The following is a 24,058-nucleotide window of genomic DNA, read 5'->3' on the forward strand; positions in this document are numbered from 1 at the left end:
GATGCACTTGACCCCGGGAATTACATTATACTAAGTTTACGTCGTACTTCGAAGAATATGACCACGTGGAGTACGACGCAGTCCCAGGGTACAGGACAGTACAAGGCATTTTTTGTATATGTGTGGATGGATTGTACTACGTGGATGGATTGTATGAGCCATCAATTTTTCTAACGAATTCCACTACACACTGTACCGTACAGTAACGTTTGGGGCCTATTACCCCTGCTGTGGGGAAATTACACCTAGTCGTCAATCCTGGCTCGCGGAACACCGAATCGTTTGGTGGTCAGTTGTGGAACGTCGAAATCAATGAAAACAGTAAAGAAAGATTCATTCATTTGAATCGACGAGGTACCCGTACAGTAGTACCTTAGTTACTTGAAGCTGGTGGTCGACAGATACAGTACGGTCGATCACCAGTTCAAGTCCATTCATCCGACATTGACAACCTGAAAAACGTTCAATAAATCTGGATGCCGTTCAGCCAAGACTGAAAACCGTTCAAACTAATAAACTCTAGTTTGATTAGGCATAGTTTTTGTACTCTGACCACCTCAACTCCTACTAGGGATTTAGCTTATACTTCGAAGTAGGTGCACGCGGGGGTAGGACGAAATGCTTGGCGGAAAAACGCAGTCAGAGTAGGGCATGCATATTATTATAAAGGGCACACATGGGTGATCAAACAAACGATTTCGGTTGGATGAAATTGATTCACAAGATTACGTTTCAAAACCCACCAATCACAAGAAAGGCAAATTCAAATTCATGTTTTTGAACATGGCTTTCAAAACGAAAAATGCCTCCGACCGAAGGGAAGCTCCAGCAGCACCGATACACAAACAGTGATCGGAAAACCGTCATTGCTCAGTTTCATGCGTCTGGCTGCGCCAACGAACGGCAGTTCTGTCGGGACGTTAGGATCCCCTACGGGACATGGCAAGGCTGGCGGCGCAAGGAGTCCCAGATCACATCCGCTGTAACGTTACATTGGATATTGATTGGTCAATATAATGATTTATTTATCCAATAGGATTTGTTCGTTCTGGATTGTCCCCATTCAAGGTGTCAAATATTATTTTAATTCAAATTTTGCAAATCCCATTCTCCATACAAATTTGAAGTGACATTGACAGTAGCACTGACTGCGTTTTTCCGCCAAGCACTGGGTTAGGGGAAGAAAATTTGCTTGAACGGTTTTCAGTCTTGGCTGAACGGTATCCAGATTTCTTGAACGTTTTCCCATAGTTTCCATCCTACATTCATCCGTGAAATGAGTTCAGGTAACTTACAATTCCCTCATTAAAACAGTTCCACTGTTGTTTTGACACGAAATACTGTTTCAATGAAGTTTATCAGGAACTTTGTATGCTCAGACCACCTCACCACTTAACCCCGGAGATTTAGCATCGTATGTGCTCACCGGGGGTAGGACGGAGTCCCTGGTTACAGGGCTACTGGCGAAAAGGTGTATCCGGATGTAATAATTCCCTCATTGAAACAGTTTTTCGGGTCAAAACGACAGTAAAACTGTTTTACTAGTACATGTTAACAAAAAACATGTTAACGAGGGATTTATTCTGAGTTCAGTTCGTCTTGGGCGATATACACATCGTGGCCGTACTTTCAGCAACAGTACAGTCTGTAAGCTTGCAGTATTAATACTACAGACACTGTACTACTGTAGTACTAGTAGTACGGAGTTGTATGGTACTAGTACAGTATTACTAGTACTACGTAGTACAGGTACACTGTACCTACGATACATGATCGAATTGTCCGCGAAGTGCTGCTCTAACCGTTCGTTGTCAATACTAAGTCCTGTAGTGCCAAAACATATCACCTTACTATGATTGTCAATCCGACTGTCATGACCATAAATCATGAAGGTATAATAAGTATTTGTATTTCTCGCGCCGTTATCCATTTGATTGTTTTCAAGGCGGCTGAGGGAACTTGCACTTGAGGAATCTTGCCTTGTTTAAACAAGATACTCTTGATACGAAGTACTCCGTACTATTGTACTTTTCAGTCAAATTTGCCTATCTTGGGGGATTGATGAAATGGCCAACTGATCGAACAAAGAAGTATGATTGGCTATAAAGAATTAAGGTTGCAATTTGATTGGCTAAAAAGATTGATTGTAGTATTGCCGTCACAAAGATACCTCTTCAACTTCGTTTATATGAAATTTCGAAAGCCTGCGATTGTTCGGCGCTTCATTCAACCAGAAGTTGAGTTCTGTAGAACACACATTACAAGTATAACACAAACCCAACGTGGCGTTTTATTCATGAAGGTGAGAATACACTGGATAAAACCTGTCCATTTACGTTTAAGCGTATATTGTGTCAAAAAGGGCAATTCAACAAGTGCAAAAAATGTGTCAGCAACATGTGTTTTTTGGGATCGAATTTCGAAGCGAATTCAACCAGTAGAATGCTCCAATCAATGCACAACGAAACGAAGTTTAATGACCACCATATTGACACATGTACGGACGGGCGTGCCAAGCTTGACGCAACGACCGCCTCACAAGCATGTGACTTGCTCATTTCCAAACGTTCCTTGACATCCTAACAGTGCACTATGGACTTGTCCCACGAAGCTATGCTCATGTATGTGCGATCGATCAAGGCCTCGCCACCAGTGGCCGATGCCGCAATCGACCCCAAGAAGGGCAGGGTCAAGAAGTTTTTCAAGTCGCTGTCATTTCGCAAGCCAAAGAACGCTGAAGACGACGACGACACGCGGTGGTCCGATGTCTTTCGGTCGGATGGCCGCAAGCGCGGCGACTCGTTCTTCCGGCGGCTGTCCTTCCTGCAGCCCCGCGACTCGGAGTCGCTGTCGACGTTTGATCGACCGAGCTTTCTCGATCACATGGTGCGCGAAAAGGTATCAGTGTCGCCAACTAGCACGGACGCTACCAGTAGCAGCAGCGAAACTTTGTCCGACTTAAGTCCCGCCCATGCCGCTCGAAGGTCGCCCCCACTCCGTCGGAATTCGGCGGCTGCGGCGGTCGATTCCAACGCTCAACACACCATGACCGTTCGCCGCATTGGAATTCCTGCGCATCCTTCCCAGCTGCAAGTGCAACCTCGGCGACATTCCGACCTCGCCTCGTACCATGTGCCGACATCACGACAAGCGGACAACCAGCTCGTAGCCGTTCAAGAAGAAGCCGAGTCCGCTTCGTCTATGGACGATGCCAAGGACGCGGCGCTGCTGGGAGATGTGACAGTCATCGCGGCTGAAGGCAGCACTCTCATGGAAATCGAAGACGTCAACGTCGTTGAGGATAGCCAAGACATCATGGACAAACCTACGATGGTGGAAGCCTTGAATACCCTTGAGATGACCATCGAGGATGTCGATGTGAAGGACAACACTCAAGAAGAGACCATGGCCACCACTCGTGAGGCTGCTGCTGTCGTCGGTCACGAGGCGGTAGCGATGCCTTTGGCTGTGGTCCGGTTACCCGTGATCAAGGTCATTCGACCGCAACCGGCCCCAACACTGCTTTCATACCAAGTTGACGACCACAACTCGGCTTGGTTTGACGAAACGTTTGCCATGATGCGAGCCACAAACTTTTAACGTTGTGGTAATTCTACTATTGTATTTATTCGTTGTAGTTGATGCATTTTGTGCACTGTTGATATTTTCTCAAGCGGCACTTTGGTGAATCATGCGCTGTATCACATATTTGTGCACACGAAGCTGCTTGTCGGCATGTGAGTGACTGCTGCAACAGTCGCCCAAAGGGGATGCTTGTCGTTAAAGATGAGCAGTCGACTTCACAAAGCCTGGATTACAGTATGTTGCACCTATGTATTTCTGTCGAGGGAGCGTCTTCAGTGATTTCATGGGTTGATCTCTGGACGTTTGCACTCCATGACCACTTTCGGAGCCATCATACTGGTATAGTTGTAAGTCAAGTGCAAAGCCATTACATATCCAATACTTGGAAGTGATATTCTGCAGCCCCATCACCATCCCCGACACTGCGCACTTTGCCCTCCACCTCCCCACAGCAGCAGGTTCAAGTTGAAGCTTGACGTAACGACGTTAGATTGTACTGTACTACGCTACTACTGCAAATGGTTCGTGAACTACTAGTGTGCGCCGTTAGCCTAGATCGTTTTCGTCGGCTGTGGCCAACGTCAAGTCCATAAACGACTCGGGGATAGGGTTTCGAATCCACGGCGGTCGAAACACAAAGTACAATCCGTTGTCGCCAGGCTTGGTGTTCCAGTCTTCGACCACCTAAAGTGCATTGAACCACCACACACACGCTAGTCCTATCTTGCCACCATGACATACCTTGAGCAGTGCGTACTTTGTCGTGAGATGGTGGTTGTTGCACAGCACATTCATGTACGCAGTGACAGCATGCTCGACGCCCCCGAGCGTGTCCAAGTCAAAGCGAATCTAGCCACAACAACCAACACTAAGCCCACAGCGTACGACTAAACCGGGGCGGCGGCGGCAACACGAACCGCAATGTTGCCGTCTTCAGTGGGGGCAATCTCAATCTTGCACTCGTCCCAGTCGTTTACGATCGTTTCTGTCAACTCTTTCAAAATGTCTGGCAGCATCTTTCGAGTGGGGGGCGCGCCAATCGCTTTGGTGCGTCCCCCCGGCACGAACGGTCCGTACAAGATCTTCTTGTCCTCCATCCATTTCTCCCGAACGGCAGCGTCGATGGCGTCATGGTAGTGTACTTCCATGTGCGGGTACACATAGTCCTTGTCGTCGAACCCGTCTTCAAACTTGAGCTTGCGCGCGCCACTACTGCACACAAAGTCTTTGCCGCCAATCTCGAGCCGTTTCGCTTCGGATTCCAGGCGCTCCTACACACATAAAAACAACCGTTGGCATCATGGATAGAATTGGCGTCCCATTGCACGCACGGCACGGAGGATTTCTTCGCTGAGGCTGAACCGCGACGGCGTGTATTCAAACTGGTTGAAGAGACCATTCTTCGTCACCATCTTTGGCGGCCCCCTCGCGGCATTCCGCCGGTTTTCGTCCATTGCGTCTTGCCTTGCATGCGTCACGGCAGTTGGAGCGAGGCGGGTGGGCATTTTCAGAATCGATGTGTAATTCCCCGTGGAGAAGGCGCACTTGATGTGCTCGGCCTCCGAGTTCGCATACTCAGGAAGGATGGACGAGAAGTTGGGAAGCATGTAGTGTGGCACTGGAAGTGTCGCATCGTCATCCGTGGCGTCGCCAGCTTGGTTCATCACACCGACAATATGTAAGGCAGCTGTGCAAGGAAGTTGCCACGTTTATATTTAGCCGTCGATCGTACGTACATGTATCAGTACTCTGAAAGTGCATTCGACATACTAAATCGGAGTACCAAATGTACGGTATGGTCATTTCGAACGTACACTCGAATGACGCTCACTGATTGGTCCGTGACGGTTCAGCGAACGTTATCAATGATTACAATCAACGACGGATTTTAAGGGACACTTTTTCCTTCGATTTCACAGTACGAGGTAAATGTACCCCACCCAGCACAACACTTAATCCACGCAAAGTTGCCGCCGAGGCAACAGTTCATAGTGCAATTCACGACAACCACCTCATGACCATGTCAGGTGCCCTGAAAACGATCGGCAAATGCCTCCTCGCGCTGATCCTTGCGCCCTTTGCCATTGCTGGCTTTGCACTCTTTGTTGGCGTATGGTTCGTCATGACGATCACTTTGATTGGACCGATTATCCACTACTGCTACAACAAACGTGACCTCCAACTCCTGGACCGCTCGCGACTCTGCGCACACGTCCCCGACTTGCAATTCATCCGCATTCCCCACGGCAACCACGGTGCCGGGTACGATCTCGCAGTTCGCTTCACTCCATCCACCAACACGAGCCTTCCGCCAGTGTGCATCCCCAACGGCCTCGGCGCGTCCATGACAACCATCAGTCCATTGCACGAAGAACTGGCCAAGCGTGGCTACGCTGTCTTGTCGTACGACCGCCTTGGCGTTGGGCTGAGCGACCGCAACATCACGGGGGTGCCGCCCAGCGCCGACGACGTGGTCAAAGACATGGACTTCATCCTTTCGGCTGTGCTTCCGCAGTCCACAAAGTGGCTCGTCGTCGGGCCTTCCATGGGCAGCATCGTCGGCCAGTACTTTGCCGCCACATATCCCAGCCGTGTCGTGGCATTTTTGAACATGGACGGCTTTCCATATCCATTCTGTCGTCGTCGCACAAAGTTCATCCTCGCAGGGTACATCTACAAGGCGTATGCGTCGATCATCTGGACGGGGGTGATGCGACCGTTCATTTCCATGGGTATCCAAGCGTGGCGCAGTCGCCTCGAGAGCGCCGCGTTCTCCATCGACGTCGTGTGCGCTGAAACGAACCAGACAAACTTCTTCCGCAACTTGGCGTTTGAAATGAACACCATGATTGACTTGGCAGACAAGGTGAACGCGGCTTGGGGACGTCAGAGCTGCCTCGAGCTCGCGCCCGCCGACCTCCAAATCCTCGCCCACACCAAGCCCTCCGCCGTGGGCGACGTACGCGACGACGGCGTGTGGGTCCCCATCGACGACAGTGACGTCACGGACCAGCTGATCCCGAATTACGGCACCATCGAGCCAGCAGTCACGGCCCAAGCCGTCGCGAGTCTCCTTGCCCGCCAACCGCAGTCCGAACTCGCCAAGACGTGGCAAACCCTGCACGTTGCAGTGATGAGTGGACGCAACTTTGATTATGCCGGTGCGAGCATGTTCATTGACGACGAGATGAAGGACTGGTACGCGGCCGAGCACGCGATGCATGCGTTGTTGGCAGCCCATGGCACACGCACGGTATTTCCGAAGAAAGCTCACTCGGACATGTTTGCTATGGTCAAGTGCATTGTCGACCACGTCGACAAGCTGTCGGGAGCTATTGACATTTAGCTGTAGCTGACAGCTAAATGTCACTTTGGAGTTAAACAATCAAAGTGATATTGTGGATTCCGTACAAATTTCCAGACCCGAATGTCGCCTCCGAATCAAATCACGAATCGACGATTTGATTGGCTCTTACAATATTCAACCAATCAGAACTCCAGCGTATTTTGGAAGTTTATAGCGATTTCACAATATTTCGTGGCGTTTTGTTAAGGTCGAACGAATCAAGTGATTGGATTGGAGGATTTGGAGTATTCGATATTCAATTAATATCCAATCAAAAAGTGCCACATCCGGATACTTTCTGACGTCAACTCGAAATTTGACAACACCAACATGGGCAACGATCAATCGACTGCCGCGACACAAGTGGTGGACGACCAGGGGAACGACCATGTAGGGTTCCGCGTGTTGGGGATCCAAGAGAACTCGCCTGCGGCTGTGGTGGGGTTTGTCTCGTTCTTCGACTTCATTCTCTCCGCCAACGGTATTCGCTTGGTACAACAACATGGAGATTGCCACAGCAATTAGTCACCATTTTGCACATTCTTTAGGACACAAAGGACTCTACGTTCATGGAGTTGATTGCCCGAAGCGAAGACAAGCCCTTGCAGCTGTCGGTGTACAACATCAAGTCGCAGACTACCAGGGGTACATGGACCCTTCTCCGTCTTGACTTGACTTGTGCCGTCATTAGAACTGTCTCTCACACCTTCACGCAACTGGCCTGGCAAAGGCATGTTGGGTGTAACCATTCGATTTGACTCGTTTGATGGCGTGGAAGACCATCTTCTCCACGTTCTGGTATGGATATAACTCACGTAGCATGTTGAGGACTTGACATGGATTGCCTTAGGAAGTGGCCAAGAAGTCTCCCGCTGATGTGGCGACGCTCGAGCCCGGCGCCGACTATCTCCTTGGCACCCCCGAGCGAGTGTTTCGAGGTTGGTGACGTGATACCATCGCTATGTCCTGACGTGATCACTGCAGACCCAGAAGACTTGTATGACGAAATCGTCGAGCATTTGGACCAACCGTTTCAGTGCTACGTGTACAAGTAAGTGCTACGTCTTTCGAAAGATATGTACTTAATGTGTGAAAATTTCGTATCGTGAAGCGCCAAGACGGATCAGGTGCGCCTCGTGCGCATCACTCCGCACGACCGATGGGGCGGCGAGGGCTACTTGGGGGCGGAGATCGGACACGGGTACCTCCATCGGCTGCCAGCCAGTGTGCACGCGACCATTGGCGAGTCGGTGGGCTTTGTGAGCATCTCCAGCCAAGCGAAAGCTGCCACCGATTACTTTGGTAACGTTTCATTCAACCCACTGGGAACTCATACACACACCCCTTGGAACTGCAGCGACTTCAGCTCCGGCGGCCGATCGCCCTGCGGTCGAAGAGGTGCAGCCCACTCAAGAAGACACTTCTGCGCCGATACTTGAAGAAGAACATAATGACGTGGCACCGCTTGCCGTCGACGAGCCAACCGAAGTGGCACCGTCGGAGGATCCAGAGGCGGGGCTACCTGCCAGTGTGTTGGCTTCCGCAAGCATCAACAATGTCGAGGAGTCAGCGTCTCCCTCCGTGGGCCCCCCTACTCCCCCCAAGGGACCCACGTACCCCCCTCCGGTTGGAACGGGGATTGGCTTCCCCATGTCCACCGTTGCCACATACATTGACCCAATGTCCCCCAAAGCAGCCCATGAATAATAGTATTGCAATGTCGATGAAATTGGAGAGGGGGGTGCTCAATCGAATGAGCAGAATCACCAAATCGCAGGCAGACAATCAAAGATCGACCAATCAAAACCCAGATCACTAATCAAGTAGCCAATCAAATCCACTCTTCAATCAAATTCAACCCAGAATTAGTGTGTGGCTTCAATTAGTGTGACACTGGACCATTTTTGCGAATACAGTCCAAATTTGGGGGTAAAAAGACAATAGTATGCGGCGTTACGGAGTGTCCATCTTGCGCAACATGTCCAAGATGGACTCGGCCGTCTTTTTATTCTGGGGCACGCCCACGCCGGCGTAATACATGTCTGCGAGATTCTTCCACGCTGCCATCGAATGGCGGTCCGCGGCCGCCTGGTAGTACTGAAACGCTGGCTCGTACAATCGATTCGCATACGCCAACGCCCCCAGCGTACACAGCGCCTCTGGATGGCCCATCGCAGCCGCGCGTTCGTACAGGTCGTGGGCCGCTTGGACGTCCACGGGCACCACGGGTGGCAACCCTTCGCGGTACATGTCGGCCATACACACCAGCGCGTCGGCTTCGTCCTCGTCCACGGCCAAACGGAGATATGTCAGCGCTTTGTCCAAGTCGACAGGGACATGCATGGCTTCGGCCCCGCTCAAGTGGAGCTGCGCGAGGTAGTACAGCGCCCCACCGTGGCCTTGCGTAGCCGCTTGCTCCAGCAACATGCGGCTGCTCACGGGGTTGGCAGCCACTGACTCGTTGCCGACGTGGAGGACATGCCCCATAAAGAATTGCGCACTAGGGTCGCCCACTTCGGCCGCTTTCATGAAGCAGTCCATCGCCAGCGGCAGGTTGGCTACCGTGGGCGTGGGTACGGCTGTGGGGTGGTCCTATGTAGATGATCAATTGGTGCGATGTGGAGCATCTACAATGTGCAAATTGACTTTACGTCGTAAAGTAACATGCCAAGGTTGTACAGCGCGTCAGGATGGGGTTTTTCACAGAATGCAATGACAGAGTACCAGGCCCTGGCCGCATGAACTAGGGGCGGGTCGTGCGCCATGCACAAGTTGCCCAAGCGGACGAACGCGTCGCGGTGGCTACGTGAAGGCATGAAAACGCCGAAAATATAAGAGATATGTACCCATTGTCGGCGGCGCGGCGCAGCCACTCGACGCCTTTGGCTTGGTTGCTACCCCCGAGGACTTGCATGATGACTGTGTCGTCCACTTCACTTTCGGAGCTTAATGGAGCAAGCAGCCGAGAGCCGTCCAACCATGGCTGCGTGATGCTGCCATAGACGTCATCCAAGTCTGCCGAGGTGGTTCGAGCCACCAGAGGCGAGATTGTAGCAGATTTTTGGGTTGACTGTTTGTACTCTTTGTACAGTTTTCGAGCATGCTTCCGGATGCTCTTGATGTCCTGGAGATCGGGCGAGGAGGAACTGGCGCGTTGACGCAACGTTTCCGCGTCTAACGTCCATTCATCTTCGACCACGTTGCTGCTGCTGTCGTCATCTGCCACGTCGTCATCCAGGTACATCAACCCGAGTTCATACTGCGCCAATGCATCCTGGGCTAGAGCACGTACGTACAAGTCTTGAGTTTTATGCCACAGATCCAACGACTTTGCTCCGTGTGCATCAGAGTTGGCAGTCACAGCCGAGTGATCGCTGATCGTGCTAAAATTTGCTCGTTGCGATTGCATTGTCAGGCGAGAAGTACACACGACGCTGGCCTTCCTCAACGATGGCGATGTTGACACGTGAATGCACCGCATAGTGGCGGTAGAGGAAGTGGCGACGACGCGGCGGCTTGAGCGCGCAACATGATTGATCAGCCGGCTCATCATCATGGGTGTAGCACGAAGTCCAACTGCGCTTCCATCGTATACAATGACTTGATTGGGTGTATATTTCAGTCATGAACCAATCGTATTAGCTACCTGTAGTTTATTATGTCCAATGAAATGCAATCCTCGTTGTTTCAAATCAACTCACCACACAGAAACTCAAAACCCTTCCAGCTGCTACGCCGCCGCTGCCATCTCAACCGTCCATGGGCAACATCCTTTCACCAGTGGATACCATCAACTACAACTTTGTCGCGGGGGTCTATGGTCTGTGCACGGTTCTCTTTGTGCTGCTGCTCGTGATCCAGCGATACACGGACTCTGTCGAGGGGTTCTACATTGTGTTTGCGCCGTTCCTTCCGTGCTTGCTGTGGAGCTTGGTCGTGCGTCGCAACTGGCTGGCCAAGGAAGCCGCCCTTCTCAACGACCCGAAGAAGACAGAGTAGGCATCTCCATACATTTATATACATGTTTCCGTTAGAAGAAATTCCGCGATGTGAATCGAGGCAATTTGCGCGTCTTTTGGCGCTTTTGGTTCACGAACTGCATCGCTTGACGCCTGCGGTACGCTGCCTGAATGTGCAGGACGCATCGATACGCCACGCTCTTGTCCGCGATGACGATATTCTTGGACGCAGGGCGGGTGTACGCGAGCTTGACGCGCTGGAAGCTGTAGTAAAACCGGGTCCCCGTCGTCGCGTCCACACACTCGACCCATTCGTTGTCTTTGTCCTGGTCGACGTCCATCTGCGCGCGTCGGGCTTCCACGTCTGCGCGGAGGACGGGGTCTCCCATAAGCATCTCCATCATACACGCTTCAATCGTGCGCGGGACGACCACGTTGGCCCCATCAAACTCACTAAGCCACCTTCGATTACAATCGCATACAAACACCAAGTGTTGGTGTCAGTATACCGTACACTGGCCTATCCAACGTGAGTGTTTTCAGGTGGCGGTTAAAGTACAGTGGCACGTGGTCGTCGGTGAGCGCTGTGAACCACACGTTTTCCTTGGGGGTTCGTTTCGGTGGCGCCGTCACGGACGTCACATACCCATGCAACGGAAACGGAGGGATGCAGTGGATCTTCATGTCCAAGTACGCCACGGCCGCCGCCACCCAGTTGCGCAGACACAGGTACGCGGGCATGCGCTGCCAGGAGGGGTCGTCGTCGGCTACGGCGTACATGGCAGGCCGATGGATAGTCTGGACAGCTCGTAAATGGACGGTGCACAGCTCGTATGGTTTGGTGAACAGCCCCACAGGTTCATTCGAGGCGAGCCACTCCCACCCGCCGACGTGAGTGTCTATGTTCTTGACGATCCACGCCGCCCAGAGCCCCGACCACACGACCGCCGGAGAGGCTTTCCCGGCATCTAGGTTGAACAGAAGCAGCACGCACCGCACCGTTGCGAGAACGGCCGACGACGGCAAAAAGTCCCAGTCCAACGGCTGGACAAAGTCGGCTTTGCCCAGCTCTTGCAACGCGATCGTGCACTCGTCCAAGGCCGACACTGCCACGAGCAAGTCAAAATGGTGGGAATAATGAAACGACGAGACCGCGGTGGAGTATATATACCAATGACAAGGACGTCGACTTGGCCAAACGAAGGGTCGCAGTATGGACGCTTGGAGGCAGCTTCCTACGAACCGACGCAGGAAGGGTTGGGATGATGACGTGGACATTGGATGACCTGTTGCAAGAGAAATTGACTCTCGGCCTCAGGGATACCGTGGAGAACGTGCTGCTGCTTCACGGTGGCCAAGTACTCGGTGAGCAGTTTATCCATTGGACTCGGTGTACGTCGTGTGTGCGCTATATTTAGGCGGTGACGTATCGTATGAACGACGAGTCCGAGTCATGATGCTCCTCCATCTTGCGGCAGTCCACGCAGCGACTTCGTGCTTGCATGGTTGTACGGTTAGAACATACAGGAAGCGTGCATGCATCGCATGTCGGTCTGACGCAAATTGTTCACTTCCCGGTGTTGAAATTATTATCCGGTCGAATTATCCGGAAATACAAACTACAGGTGGGAACTTTCAACACGATCGATGGCAGCACCTCCGACACCATCGCAAGCGGAAGGTTTGAGCGCCACGGACGAGAAGAGGCACCGGTTCTATGCATGCGAGTTGATCCAAGAGGCGGGAATTCTCCTTCAGTTGCCTCAGGTCGTCTTGGCCACGGCCCAATCGCTCCTGCATCGGTTCTACGCACGGCAAAGCTTGTTCGACTTTGATGCGTTCCGGGCAGCGATGGGGTGTATCTTCTTGGCAAGCAAGGCGGAGGAGCAGCCGCGCCGGGTCAAAGACGTCGTTCAGGTGTTCTTCCGCATGCGGAATCGTCGCATGGGCCTCGGGCTTTCGCTCCTGATGCCGTCGGACCCGCGGTTTGCCACATGGACCGACTGGCTCGTCATGGTCGAGCGACAAGTGCTCATCGAAGTCGGGTTCTCCATTGACGGCACCACCGAGCACCCACACAAGTTCCTGCTGTACTACATCAAACTACTCGAGTGCTCCGACGCGTGTGCCCAACAGGCGTGGAACTACGTGAACGACAGCTTCCGCCTCGATCTCTGCTTGCGGTATGACGCCCATGTGATTGCATGCGCCGCCATCAGTCTAGCTGCTCGTGTGCTGCAGCATGTACTCCCGCTTGGATGGGAAGAACTGCTCGAAGTAGACGTACCCGACGTGATCAGCGTGGCCCGTGAGATGCTGGCGCTGTACGAGCACCCTCGCGTGCGATGGTTGGAACCATTGACGGAAGTCAATCCTTTCGAAGTCACAAGACACGACAAAGTAGAGGCTCCCACGAACCTTCCTCCAGTGGAACATCCAGCAGTGCCGCCGCAGCCACCGCCGCCGTTAGCAAAGGCCATCGACCCATCACCCACTCCATCGCCACCTGTTGAGGGCCGTGATCGCAAGGACACCGCTCGTCAACCGGATGCAAGCCCCGAGCTACGACGATCCCATCATCGTACCCGTCGAAGCGCTAGCAGAGACAGAGATCGCTGTCGCAGCGATCGACGCAGTAGGAGCAGAACACGACGAGACATCCGCCGGGACGACGACGACAGACGCTACCGTCGCCGGAGTCGAAGCCAAGAGCAGCGATACCACTCACGTCGTCGAAGTTAGGCGGAATTAACATACTAGACACGTGGTGTCCATGAGGCCATTGCCTGTATGTAGCAGTAGCAACAGCTCTCTAGTTCGACATGACAAAGTATGGGAGGTAGGCGTTTTGCTGTCTAATCAAGCACCACCACCACCATCAGCAGCTAGGGTAGGTTGGCAAGCGTTAATGGAACTTAAATATGGTGTTAAAGGATGGGCCGTAGGCTAGAATGTGCTTTGGCTCAGGGTCTTTGTCCGTTTGAAGGGGTCCAGTACCTTTCGGAAAAGAGACACCTTGCGTCGTAGCGTGCGATGGCTTGTAGTCGAGTCGGATTCGGACGACGTTCGCGATGCCACGTCACTTTGCCGTTGGTTGCAACTGGTCGAGCCCACTGCGGCCACCACGTCCTTGATTGTGACTCGGGTCGAAGGGTGGACCTGCAGCATCGCCTCCAGCGCATCGAACGCGTCGGATGGGATCAAATGGCTCACGTGCAACTCGTCGCACAACGCCGCCAGGCCATGTTGCTTGAAGCGTTCGAACCGATCGTCCAGAACACGTGCTTGGCGGAACGGCGCCACCCCCGTGAGCATGATGAAGAGCAGGATGCCCAGCGACCACACGTCCGCCTGACTTGCGTCGTACCCGCGTGACGACGTGTCGTGCACCTCTGGCGCCATGTAGAAGTACTTGCCGACCGCCGCGACCTGCTTGGTGGTTGCGTCGGCCGCGAACCCAAAGTCGCACAGTTTGCACATGTTGGCATCGTCGACGAGCACGTTTTCGAGCGACAGGTCGCAGTGCGCGTATCCGAGGGAGTGCAAGAAGACCAAGCCGTCGGCGATCTGTCCGACGTACGTCAAGCTCGTGGCAGCGTCGAAGCGTTTATCGGTCGTGGCTTTGAGCACATCGAAGAGCGAGCCGCGAGGACAATGGTCCAGGACAAGATGCTCGATGCCCTGGACTTGGAAGCTTTCGCGAAGTCGAAGCACGTTCGCATGCCCGCCCATCTTGGTCACATGCTTGTAGACACGGCGTTCCATGGCGACGTGGTCGTTGACACGACATGTTGCTTTATCCGCAATGATCTGCAGTTTCTTGATGGTCACGACCTCGGCGGTGCGGTTGTCGGTGGCGAGGACTACGTTGGGTAGTAGCAGCGGCAGGGGGGTATCACTAGCCTCTGGTGCAGTACATGACGGAGGTTCGATCATTGTGTAGCGTTCCATGTTGCAGAAGGTCGAATGAGACTTATCAGCGTGAGCCTGCCTGAAGTTGAAGTTGCGCGTGCGGAGAATTTTGTGTGTCAGCTGCGCCACAGGTGTGGGATTAGTACAACTTCAAACTCACAGTAGGACGTACTGAACAAGGAAACTTTCGAAGCTTTTGTTCGAAATTTCTTACTGTAGAAGCGACGCAAATGCTATCAGCAGCACCTTTTGAAGCCCAGAAACCTTGCAAATATGGTAAATAGAGAGTTGGTTTCTACCATTGACTAAAGATGCTCGGATCCATGGACTACATAGGAAATGGGGCATTCGTCGATTAACAAGGACTTATTTGGGTTGCCTTTTCAAAGCACAGTGGAACTCAGTGGCGGGGTGACTAACCTCGCTGATCTTAGTGGAATTCAGCTCAGACATCCAGTCGCCAATCAAAACGCGAAACGAGACATACCTTTGGGATTTCTTCTACACTGTACTATTTATAGTACTTCGTAACTAGTTTTGAAAAAGGAAGTGGTTTGGTTTGAGTTGGCGCACGCACCTCGCTTTCTTATACTAAACATTAGCAATGAAAACTGAAATCGGAACGGCAATGCGGCTTGCAATGCATTTGTTGGATCAGTGGGCACTTGACCTCTGCAAAAACACTTTAGGCATGAAGGATGTCGACGTAAGCTTAAGGTCATTGTTACTGTAGCTCAGAGATTATGAGATTGAAAAAGTAGCTAGGATTCTGCGGACTCAAAAGGAATCCACATTAACGCAACTTCAAGTCTAACGTTATGAGCTGATATGAGCGATACTAACATTAGTACAGTATATCCCTCCCTGGAATGCATATCATTTCAACCCTTCACAATACTATTAATAGTACACCTTTTTTCGGTTAATTTCAGGACCTCACACGAGGTCCCATAAACGCAGCAAGGCACTCGCCCAGCAACGTCTTGCTGTGGCTCGTCATTGTGGACCAAAGATTCTCGATGGAGTCGGGTGCGTGGCTATGACCACGTCAACTAGGTACATAAGGTATGCATTGGAACGTACTGGTGTGGCAAGCGATGCGGGAGGGCTTGTTCCATCGTCCGTCATTTTGAAGAATGAGCGAAAGCCCGCGAGATCTTCGGTTGAACGTGATTCTTTTCTATTTTCGCTCGAAATATATCGATTGCACCCCGAAATATATTGAGCCACTCGCTGAATTGAGCGCATACACAGTGAAATATAAGGAACATCGCTTGAAATATACTGCAACCTATTTGGTTACAGGCGAAATATAACGAATATACAACGAACGAAGTGGAACCGCCGCGAATTGCTTGTTCATTTCGCGAAAATGTATGGTGAGGTCCTGAAATTAACCGAAAAAAGGTGTAGTATTAATAGTAGTCACAATAGAATTTACTACATTGGTATGGCCAATGAGAATGAAGAGACAAATATATTCAGCCAATTAAAGTAGAGCCAGATGCTTGATACAAATCACCTACGGAATACTCAAACACGTTAGTATTGTATACTTTGCCAATCAAAACCAGTACACGTGGTACAATACACTGCATGTATTTCATTGGCGGAAAACTTGTATTGATTGACCTTTTCACCCAAATTTGGACCGAGCAGTTTATTCGAGAAATCGACTCGAAACACAATTGTATACCATAGATTCAAAGGTCCGACCGTCGAATGGTCATCTATGAATATTTTTCTGGTAACAAAGACATAAGCCAGAAAATACTGGATAACCAAAACTAATTCACCAATAGAATCTATGAGCCGGAAACACTTTCAAGGGTTGGAAGAGACCAGAATTGCTCGGAGCGGGATGGCTGCGCACCCCGCAGGATGTACTGGCCCTGTCACATGATGGAGTGATTAGTATCACCGTCTTGGATTCATCGCGGCACAGTCGCTGGAACAAGGGGATGGTGCGTTCACTGGGGTGTTCGGTCGTCCTGTGATGACTCTTCTGTCTTGCCATGGTGGGGTTGGGGTTGCCGACGGGATGGTCCGACCATGTCCAATCATGCCGCAGGTATGTATGTGTGTGCATGCATGTATGTTATATGTATTATTACTCATCTCGATAGTCGTGTCGTTACATCAACGTGTTGTCCGAGCCACCGCTTTCAGCCGCCGTGGCCCACTGGATTTGGTCGCTCGTGGGCCACATGTCCCACACATGTGCCGCTGCGCGGTGCAATGTTCCAATGGACTTGGTGGGGCAACATGGGGTTGCCGTGTGGACCGGCCATGTCCAATCACGTCGCCGTATGTATGTACTGTACTGTATATGTTTGTGTGGCGGCGTAGGATCCAATGTCAAGCCAGACGCACGAAGTTTGCGGTAATGCATGATCTTTGTATTGAGCACACCAGATCGATGTAACCTTTGTAGTTCCTTCTACATCACGTTCGATCCACTTGACCGTACGTCGTGATCACGTAGGAAGTTCAAGAGACCAGCTTCCGCGCTGGCACCAAGCGCGATGACATCATCTCGGTAGGTTGGACGTGCTTCATCCAAGATAAATCCGTTTGGTAAGAAAAGCTTCATGTACGCGACCAGATTCGAGCAACATATTTCTTCTCTTTTGGTGCGTTGCTAGTAGCATGTAGACGAGGTTCAAGCCCATACCATTCGAACCACGTTGTTCCTAGTGACTTCAAAGAGCTTTGACGTTGTTTCTTTGTGGCGGGGATCGTGTCGGTGATTTTGTGGCTCACGGATTATCGTTTCTTGTAGTCGCCGCGACCTTCCAACTTTGCCTCCAGGACTTGGAGCCGTTCTTCTTCGCGCCGCCCTGCCTGAATAAAGATTTCGATGAGGGCTTCCTGGTGATGAATAAGGCCTTGTTCGGCGGTCTCTGACGTTGATATCGGGTGTTGTTGCAGCCTCTCGGGCGATTGTTGGATCGTTGGTGTTGTCGTCAAGTGCGATGTCCACGTCAGCAGGTCGATCTCGCAGCAACCCGCAAGCCGCGTGCAGCTTCCAGGCGAGGTACAGCAGGTCCATGCGCATTGAGCTCCTTAAAACGGGGATAGTGGCAAAACAGGTAAGCCCTCAGCGAAACAGGTAAGCCGTCATTGTGTCCACCACACGTCGGTTGAGGTTGAGCGTAGGTCCATCAAGGCCAGAATACGTCGCGAAAAGGTGGGAATGTGATGACAGCTTCTGATCAACGCCAGAGGGTCCACCGATATGTCCAAGAATTCGATTGACATGGCTGTGAATAGTAGGTGAGCTCTTGGTCGTTGACTCTTCCTTGTCGAACTCAATAACGCCAGGATTCTGTAGAACCTCGACCAATGCAGTTGTTGGGCCAAGGCTCGAAGCTAAGGATGAATACTGAGTTGGTAAGTTGTCAATGACGTTTGCAGATGGCCCGCCTTGACAAATGGTTGACAACGCCATCGCCAGCAACGGACACGTAAGGAAGTCATTATCCGGGAATATGGACAGTCCCTGTTCCTCGCTCGTCTTAACTAGTACGAAGCGTAGGAAAAACACACCGCCAGCATCAATGGACACGTTGTTCTTCCGCACCATTGCCAAGTCGTATGCCCGTCCAAGCAGATACCACAACAAGGCCAACAGGAATGCGTCTTGATAGTCGCTGCATGAGGTCGCGCTCTTATAGATATACATAAGCATTCGCTTTAAGTAATCCTTGGTGCACGCAGCTGCCTGGTTCACTACCACCCCGCCGTCTTTCTTGGCGCAAAAGTCTGTAGTAGCTTGGAGTCGACAACAGGCTGTAGGTGGGGGAACTCGTCGAGTAGGCTTATCTTCGCTTGTCGGGAGTACTAGATGCATGAGTTCTTTGATAGCGGCACCTCGGGTGACTTTTCACGTGCAGTAAGGTACATAGCAAACTCCTCCATGACCGAGGCAAAACATTGGCATGTTGTATCCTTTCGGATGCAATCCTTCGAATAGTTCTCTTCCACGCTCTCGGACTCGAGGAACTTGAGGAAGGACTTGATAACCGAAGCTCTGGCATTCACCGTTGATCTTGGTCGCAGGCGGTCCATACTTGGTATGAATCGGGGTTGCTATATTATTGACCAATTATGAGCTCAGTCGGAGGTTGCCTGATTATGTAACAATGATGCGTTGACCTTCATTTTTGTATGCTCATATTGCATAACTTTTGAAAGGTCCGACCACTAACGCATACAGTGCGCGACAAAAAGGTAAGGACAGGCACCAAAATGAGCTATTTTTAGGACGTTTTAGCCAAAATTGGTCAGAAACGGCTGATTTTTGGATATAATGTACTCCTTGTCACGACAAATACATGGTACATTCTAGAACTTTCGAATTCGTAGTTGTCGGGAAGTTATCCTCAAACTCGTGTTTGTATGGAGCGACAAATATACGTGGACAATACAAAACTCAAGACATGAAGTCACTTTACATATTGATGGCCAAACGTAAGACGCTCATTGACCGTCAGGTCGGTGAGATCGTTGCTCGACGTGACCATGGGGAAACCTTCCGTGAAATTGCGCGCAACATCAACTGTTCAAAGTCTGCCGTTGCCAACGTCCTGCGTGACCATGTCGCCTACGGTAAGGCGACCTCAACAGGCCGTAAACCAAAGCTGTCCGACCGAGCGAAGAGCGCCGTCATCCGCGAAGTCCAGAAAGGCCAATGCAGCGCGTCTGAAATACGGCGCAACCTGAACCTCGATGTCCATGTGCGCACTGTCCAACGCCTCCTGCACAGGTCCGACCACCTCGAGCACATCTATCGCATTGCAACGCCAGCCCTGACAACCGCACATATGAAGGCAAGGTTGCTCTGGGCTCAAGAAAACGTCACGTTTGGCGACAAGTGGAAGTGTGTCGTTTTCTCCAATGAGAAAAAGTTCAACCTTGACGGGCCAGACGGATACCAAAAGTACTGGCACGACAAGCGCCAGCCAAAACAACAGCGCATGAACCGGCAACAAGGTGGCGGCAGCGTCATGATTTGGGCTGCGTTTGCGTGGCGTGGAAGGAGCGATGTCGTCTTCCTCGATGGGCGCATGACTCTGAGTGCTACATCTACACTCTGTCTGAGTACATGCTGCCGTTTGCTTATTTACATTATGGAACTGACTTTGTCTTTCAACAGGACAATGCCAGTATTCATAGTTCACATGCAACGAAAGCATTTTTGGAGGAGAATGATGTTGATGTCATGCCTTGGCCGGCATTATCACCGGACTTGAATCCGATAGAAAATGCTAGTACGCATGTCCCGCGTTCGAGCCTTGGAACAAGCCATAGTGATGTGGCCCCGTTGTGATTCCCAGCGCAGGATCTGCTTCCACACTGTAGTGCGCTTGGCTCCCGCGACACCGGGGAAGAACGTGTCGATGGCGGACTCCATGGAATGTTGTTTGCGCCAGTTGATTATATGAAGCTTTTTCTCGTAGGTATGGTAGAGGTTTTTGTGCTTCTTGGGCATTCGCTTGATTTGCTTGGTACTAGGACGCCCAGTGCGTCGGCCATCGAGCTGAGTTGGCGCCATTATTGTTGCAACTTGCCGCCTTTCTGCAAATCAATGCAGGATTTATAAAGTTTCATGGGTATAGTTTACGAACGAGGTATTGTAGAAAATAATATATTGACTGAATAAGTATTTACAGGTTTTTTCTCTTCGCAACTGACATGTCAACTAAAGTATGTGACCTCCACTTGAAGATGGTGTATCGTAAACCGATACTATTGGACAGAAATTATATGATGAATACGTATAATTGGCTAGTTCAAATAATGATTTATGATTGGCTAAAACTAGTCATACAATTTGACATTGACATTGGTTGGACCTTTCGAATTATCCTTTGGGTATACTAACCTCGACAAATCTATATTCCATCCATGCTGCACAAAATGGGGGAACAACTTCAACGCATACATACTGTATTCAATCCAAAGAGCTGTCGTCAGTCAATATGTACTTCAAAGTACAGTAATTTAGAGCATCCAGCGCTCTACTTGGCTGCGGCAAACACAATTGGTAACTACGCACAATAATCCTGCACCCCCTATCGAACCATGCGTCGAACGAATATGGGTGAAATTTCTATCCACGATCGTTCGCCACTATAATTGGGCTAACAAACGAATTAGGTTAACGTTATCCACAAAATCCCAGTTGTGTAAATCATGCGTGCTTTGAAATTCTCGAGCTATTTGAACCCTGGTAAAAACTGATTATGACCAAACTGGCATGCGACGAGCGTCGAACAGACATGACAAGACGATGGTTCGCGCGTGTAAGTTCATTCACGCAACGACTGCGCATTAACATTCAACAGGTTTAACTGGCTATCATTTCTTAGAGCACTGCATAGCCACGACGTTGGTTCTTCTTAAACACGAAGAACGCAACAATCGCGACCAACACCACCGCAAGCGATCCCACGCCGAACTCCTCGGCGGTTTTGGGACCCACGCCACTTCCCAACCGAGTCGTCAACGTCGACGACCCGTCCGTGACGACATTGCCGCCGCGCGAAGGCCACGAAAACCAACCAACTGTCTGGTAAACACGCACCGGCACCCCTTCCTTCAACGGCGCCGGCTCGGCAGCCACTTCAAACGTGACGAACTTGTTTTCGAGTGTGGGCACTACTTTCGGGGTTCTGGGCGACCAATACCACTGGTGCTTCTTCTCTTTGGGCAAATGAGCGGGGGTGGCGTTGAAGTAGTTAATGTGCCCCGACCCAAAGCCCGAACGAGAGAGGGTGTCCACGGTCTGCACGTACGCAGAGCCGGATCCAAGCACTTCCACCTTGGTGGTGGTGCATGCTACAGACGCCACGTAGGCATTGCCAGAGCCCAAGAGCGAGATCTTGCTGCTACCGCAATGACCAGCAGGGTAGTAGCTGATCGAACCCGAGCCCAACACTTCGCTATGGAGGTCCGACGCATCCACGGTGCCATGCACGTACGCAGAGCCTGAGCCAAGCACCGATGTCTTCAAGTCGTCTGTCGACACTGACGCAGCTTGAATTGCCACCGAGCCGCTGCCGAGGACATCCAACTTGATGCGCTTGGTGGAGGTCACGGCTGGCGCCGTCACGTACACGATGCCGTGCCCTTCCGCCGTGATGTCGAGCTTGGACACTGTCACTGCATTCGCAGACTCGACCCAGACGTTCTTGCTGCCAAGCGACGATACTCTCACATTGGCGGCTTTGTTCTGGAGAGAGAGGGTGCCGGATGACACGATGGTTTCGGTCGTGGTGGTCAACGTCGAAATCGGGTGGTTGAACTTCACCTCCACGAGAAGCGATGCAGAAATGTCAATGTTCTGTGGCGGAAACGAAAGCTTGAGTACGCGCTCGGAACCCGTCACGTAGAAGTCGGCCTTGCGCCCGGGTACAATCTCGGCTTGAACAAGCTCGGCCAGCTCTTGCGAAGATGATGTCACGACCACGGTGGCCGGTTCGTTAAGCGACGGGTCGTACGACAGTACGAGGCGACCGGGGAGGAGGGAGTCGAGCCCACTCAGGGTGCCATCGCCCGAGGTCCACGTGCGAACAAAGTTGTTGGGGGAGGAGTTGGTGTCTGACATTTTGGTCGCTAGAGGTAAAATGGATTATGACCTGGTTGTTAACGTTAGTACTACTTGAAAAGTAGGAATGTATGTACAAAGTGTTGTTCCTGAATGCATGCGATTCCCTGAGTAGCCAAAAGTGTTGGTAAGTTCACTAATCAGTCCTGTATGTAGCAGAGTAGACAAGGTCCTCGACCACGACCACTGCGATTGCTGTCATTTGAGTTCAAGTCTGACAGTCAACGCAATGGCGTTTTTTACTTACAGTTCCTCCAATTTCATCATTTTGTGCTTACGACAGCTCGAATAAACATGCTTCAACTACAGTAATGTTTCACTGTACCGGTATTGTTACAGTATGTGAATCCAATCAGCTGTTTTCTCGACACCGTATTTCGAAGTAAAATGCTCAAATCGCCAAACTTCATCAAACGTAACTTCGAAATTCGATGATATATGGTGCACTTCATCTAAAAACTTCCAACTGGCCAAATTGAAGAGTGGAGGTTTTATGGAGTATTTAACGTGCAATTAATGTAGTTAAACCCAAAATCCAGATACGTTAAATACCGATTTCATGCGTTTTATCACTGGAGTGGGAGGTTAAAGGTCCCAACTGCCTCCGGATATTAAATACGGATAAGAGTCACATACAAAAATCAAGATACATTTGAGCGGCCACCCCTATGGCCAAATATCCAAGCGCCCATGTAAAATACCGCTAGGTTAAATATCTATTTCTGGACCAATCCATCACAAAATTTGAATCTGAGACGTAGAATTTCTTCACCACATTGAGATCTGTCGATTATACGTCTCAATATGCTGCAATTTTGAGTAATGAATATGAAATAGAAGTCAGAAAATTTTGTGAAAAGTTGGTAGTTTATAGATGACGTGCATCATAGCAGTTGAATATACTTGTCCTACGGTAGCTGGAAGAGCCAATCAAGTCCACTCAAATATGGATTAGCCAATAGCGTCGATATCGTGATTCGATTCGGCGGCGAGATTCGATTCGACGAAATTCGTACAATAAGTGTGAGTCTGGATGTCAAAAAAAGGGCCAAAATCTTCGATATTTTGGCAATTAATCGGCAAAAAATGAAAAATTCCCTGGCTGGATCAAAAATTTGGAGAATTCACAGTCAATATTTTGCCAAATTCGCCAAAAAATAAGAAAGAGGTTCAAAGGGACTTTTTCTGAAAGTTGGCAAGAACTGAGAATCGTCGTTTCGAAATCTGTTTGATCCAGACAGTCAAAAATACTGTACTTCAAGTAGATGACAACCAAATTCTTCGAATTTCTTTGAACAAAATTTTTGAAATATTAATTGAGCAAAATTTGGGGTATGATCCAGACCCACCCTACAGTAAATATGTTTACTGTTATCGTAATTTTCCCCTATCAAATAATTTATTGAAGGTGCCAATGATTTATTTTGGGGAGTTCTCACACCACTTTCGGTATTTACTGTTACTACGTAGTACTACGTAGTAATTGTGAACAACAAGTACAGTACCAATACTGGTAACAGTACAGTACCAATACGAGTAACTGTAAATTTTACTACCGGTAGTAACCCTCCAGAGATGAAACTACGTAAACACCCAACTCAATTAATCATGTTATGGATATTGATTGCCTTATTCCACGCATCC

The 24,058-nt window shown here is 50.5% G+C and overlaps 12 protein-coding genes across 14 annotated transcripts; 5 read left to right on the forward strand and 7 right to left on the reverse strand.

Moving 5' to 3' along the window:
• The first annotated feature begins 2,504 nt into the window (after positions 1–2,504).
• On the forward strand, positions 2,505–3,632 carry H257_03749 (hypothetical protein). Its single transcript, XM_009827971.1, has one exon. It carries the CDS (start codon positions 2,593–2,595, stop codon positions 3,598–3,600), a length of 1,008 nt encoding a protein of 335 aa, XP_009826273.1. The 5' UTR covers positions 2,505–2,592; the 3' UTR covers positions 3,601–3,632.
• Positions 3,633–4,037: 405 nt separating this feature from the next.
• On the reverse strand, positions 4,038–5,272 carry H257_03750 (hypothetical protein). Its single transcript, XM_009827972.1, has 4 exons — positions 4,917–5,272; positions 4,503–4,856; positions 4,327–4,434; positions 4,038–4,269 (listed from the first exon to the last, which is right to left on the reverse strand). The coding sequence occupies exons 1-4, from the start codon at positions 5,247–5,249 to the stop codon at positions 4,132–4,134; spliced, it is 933 nt and encodes a 310-aa protein (XP_009826274.1). The 5' UTR covers positions 5,250–5,272; the 3' UTR covers positions 4,038–4,131.
• A 227-nt stretch (positions 5,273–5,499) lies between these two features.
• Positions 5,500–7,015, reverse strand: H257_03751 (hypothetical protein). The gene has a single exon (XM_009827973.1). It carries the CDS (start codon positions 6,824–6,826, stop codon positions 5,609–5,611), a length of 1,218 nt encoding a protein of 405 aa, XP_009826275.1. The 5' UTR covers positions 6,827–7,015; the 3' UTR covers positions 5,500–5,608.
• Positions 7,016–7,248: 233 nt separating this feature from the next.
• On the forward strand, positions 7,249–8,807 carry H257_03752. 2 transcript variants are annotated; one of them, XM_009827974.1, is made up of 7 exons: positions 7,249–7,423; positions 7,480–7,576; positions 7,623–7,729; positions 7,782–7,869; positions 7,916–7,982; positions 8,043–8,233; positions 8,289–8,807. In XM_009827974.1, the coding sequence occupies exons 1-7, from the start codon at positions 7,262–7,264 to the stop codon at positions 8,636–8,638; spliced, it is 1,062 nt and encodes a 353-aa protein (XP_009826276.1). In that variant the 5' UTR covers positions 7,249–7,261; the 3' UTR covers positions 8,639–8,807. The 2 variants fall into 2 exon arrangements, with proteins under 2 accessions (XP_009826276.1, XP_009826277.1); XM_009827975.1 differs by having other exon boundaries at positions 7,480–7,729.
• On the reverse strand, positions 8,795–10,491 carry H257_03753 (hypothetical protein). Its single transcript, XM_009827976.1, has 3 exons — positions 9,778–10,491; positions 9,583–9,733; positions 8,795–9,523 (listed from the first exon to the last, which is right to left on the reverse strand). The coding sequence occupies exons 1-3, from the start codon at positions 10,485–10,487 to the stop codon at positions 8,885–8,887; spliced, it is 1,500 nt and encodes a 499-aa protein (XP_009826278.1). The 5' UTR covers positions 10,488–10,491; the 3' UTR covers positions 8,795–8,884.
• Positions 10,492–10,651: 160 nt separating this feature from the next.
• Positions 10,652–12,297, reverse strand: H257_03754. 2 transcript variants are annotated; one of them, XM_009827977.1, is made up of 4 exons: positions 12,177–12,297; positions 12,062–12,125; positions 11,405–11,996; positions 10,652–11,343 (listed from the first exon to the last, which is right to left on the reverse strand). In XM_009827977.1, the coding sequence occupies exons 1-4, from the start codon at positions 12,270–12,272 to the stop codon at positions 10,962–10,964; spliced, it is 1,134 nt and encodes a 377-aa protein (XP_009826279.1). In that variant the 5' UTR covers positions 12,273–12,297; the 3' UTR covers positions 10,652–10,961. The 2 variants fall into 2 exon arrangements, with proteins under 2 accessions (XP_009826279.1, XP_009826280.1); XM_009827978.1 differs by having other exon boundaries at positions 10,652–11,996.
• On the forward strand, positions 10,691–10,930 carry H257_03755 (hypothetical protein; the record flags this gene model as incomplete). Its single annotated transcript, XM_009827979.1, has 1 exon — positions 10,691–10,930. One exon carries the CDS (start codon positions 10,691–10,693, stop codon positions 10,928–10,930), a length of 240 nt encoding a protein of 79 aa, XP_009826281.1.
• Positions 12,298–12,537: 240 nt separating the features above from the next.
• On the forward strand, positions 12,538–13,642 carry H257_03756 (hypothetical protein; the record flags this gene model as incomplete). Its single annotated transcript, XM_009827980.1, has 2 exons — positions 12,538–13,355; positions 13,405–13,642. The coding sequence occupies 2 exons, from the start codon at positions 12,538–12,540 to the stop codon at positions 13,640–13,642; spliced, it is 1,056 nt and encodes a 351-aa protein (XP_009826282.1).
• A 64-nt stretch (positions 13,643–13,706) lies between these two features.
• H257_03757 (serine/threonine protein kinase) lies at positions 13,707–14,910 on the reverse strand. The gene has a single exon (XM_009827981.1). The coding sequence runs from the start codon at positions 14,839–14,841 to the stop codon at positions 13,837–13,839; it is 1,005 nt and encodes a 334-aa protein (XP_009826283.1). The 5' UTR covers positions 14,842–14,910; the 3' UTR covers positions 13,707–13,836.
• A 1,954-nt stretch (positions 14,911–16,864) lies between these two features.
• On the forward strand, positions 16,865–17,383 carry H257_03758 (hypothetical protein; the record flags this gene model as incomplete). The annotated part of the gene is made up of 4 exons (XM_009827982.1): positions 16,865–16,873; positions 16,929–17,093; positions 17,152–17,178; positions 17,288–17,383. 4 exons carry the CDS (start codon positions 16,865–16,867, stop codon positions 17,381–17,383), a joined length of 297 nt encoding a protein of 98 aa, XP_009826284.1.
• A 185-nt stretch (positions 17,384–17,568) lies between these two features.
• On the reverse strand, positions 17,569–17,860 carry H257_03759 (hypothetical protein; the record flags this gene model as incomplete). Its single annotated transcript, XM_009827983.1, has 2 exons — positions 17,569–17,673; positions 17,711–17,860. 2 exons carry the CDS (start codon positions 17,858–17,860, stop codon positions 17,569–17,571), a joined length of 255 nt encoding a protein of 84 aa, XP_009826285.1.
• Positions 17,861–20,993: 3,133 nt separating this feature from the next.
• On the reverse strand, positions 20,994–22,444 carry H257_03760 (hypothetical protein). The gene has a single exon (XM_009827984.1). It carries the CDS (start codon positions 22,412–22,414, stop codon positions 21,173–21,175), a length of 1,242 nt encoding a protein of 413 aa, XP_009826286.1. The 5' UTR covers positions 22,415–22,444; the 3' UTR covers positions 20,994–21,172.
• Between the last annotated feature and the right edge of the window lie 1,614 nt (positions 22,445–24,058).

The sequence above is a fragment of the Aphanomyces astaci genome (assembly GCF_000520075.1).
Source record: "Aphanomyces astaci strain APO3 unplaced genomic scaffold supercont1.6, whole genome shotgun sequence".
NCBI classification, from domain to species: domain Eukaryota; phylum Oomycota; class Saprolegniomycetes; order Saprolegniales; family Verrucalvaceae; genus Aphanomyces; species Aphanomyces astaci.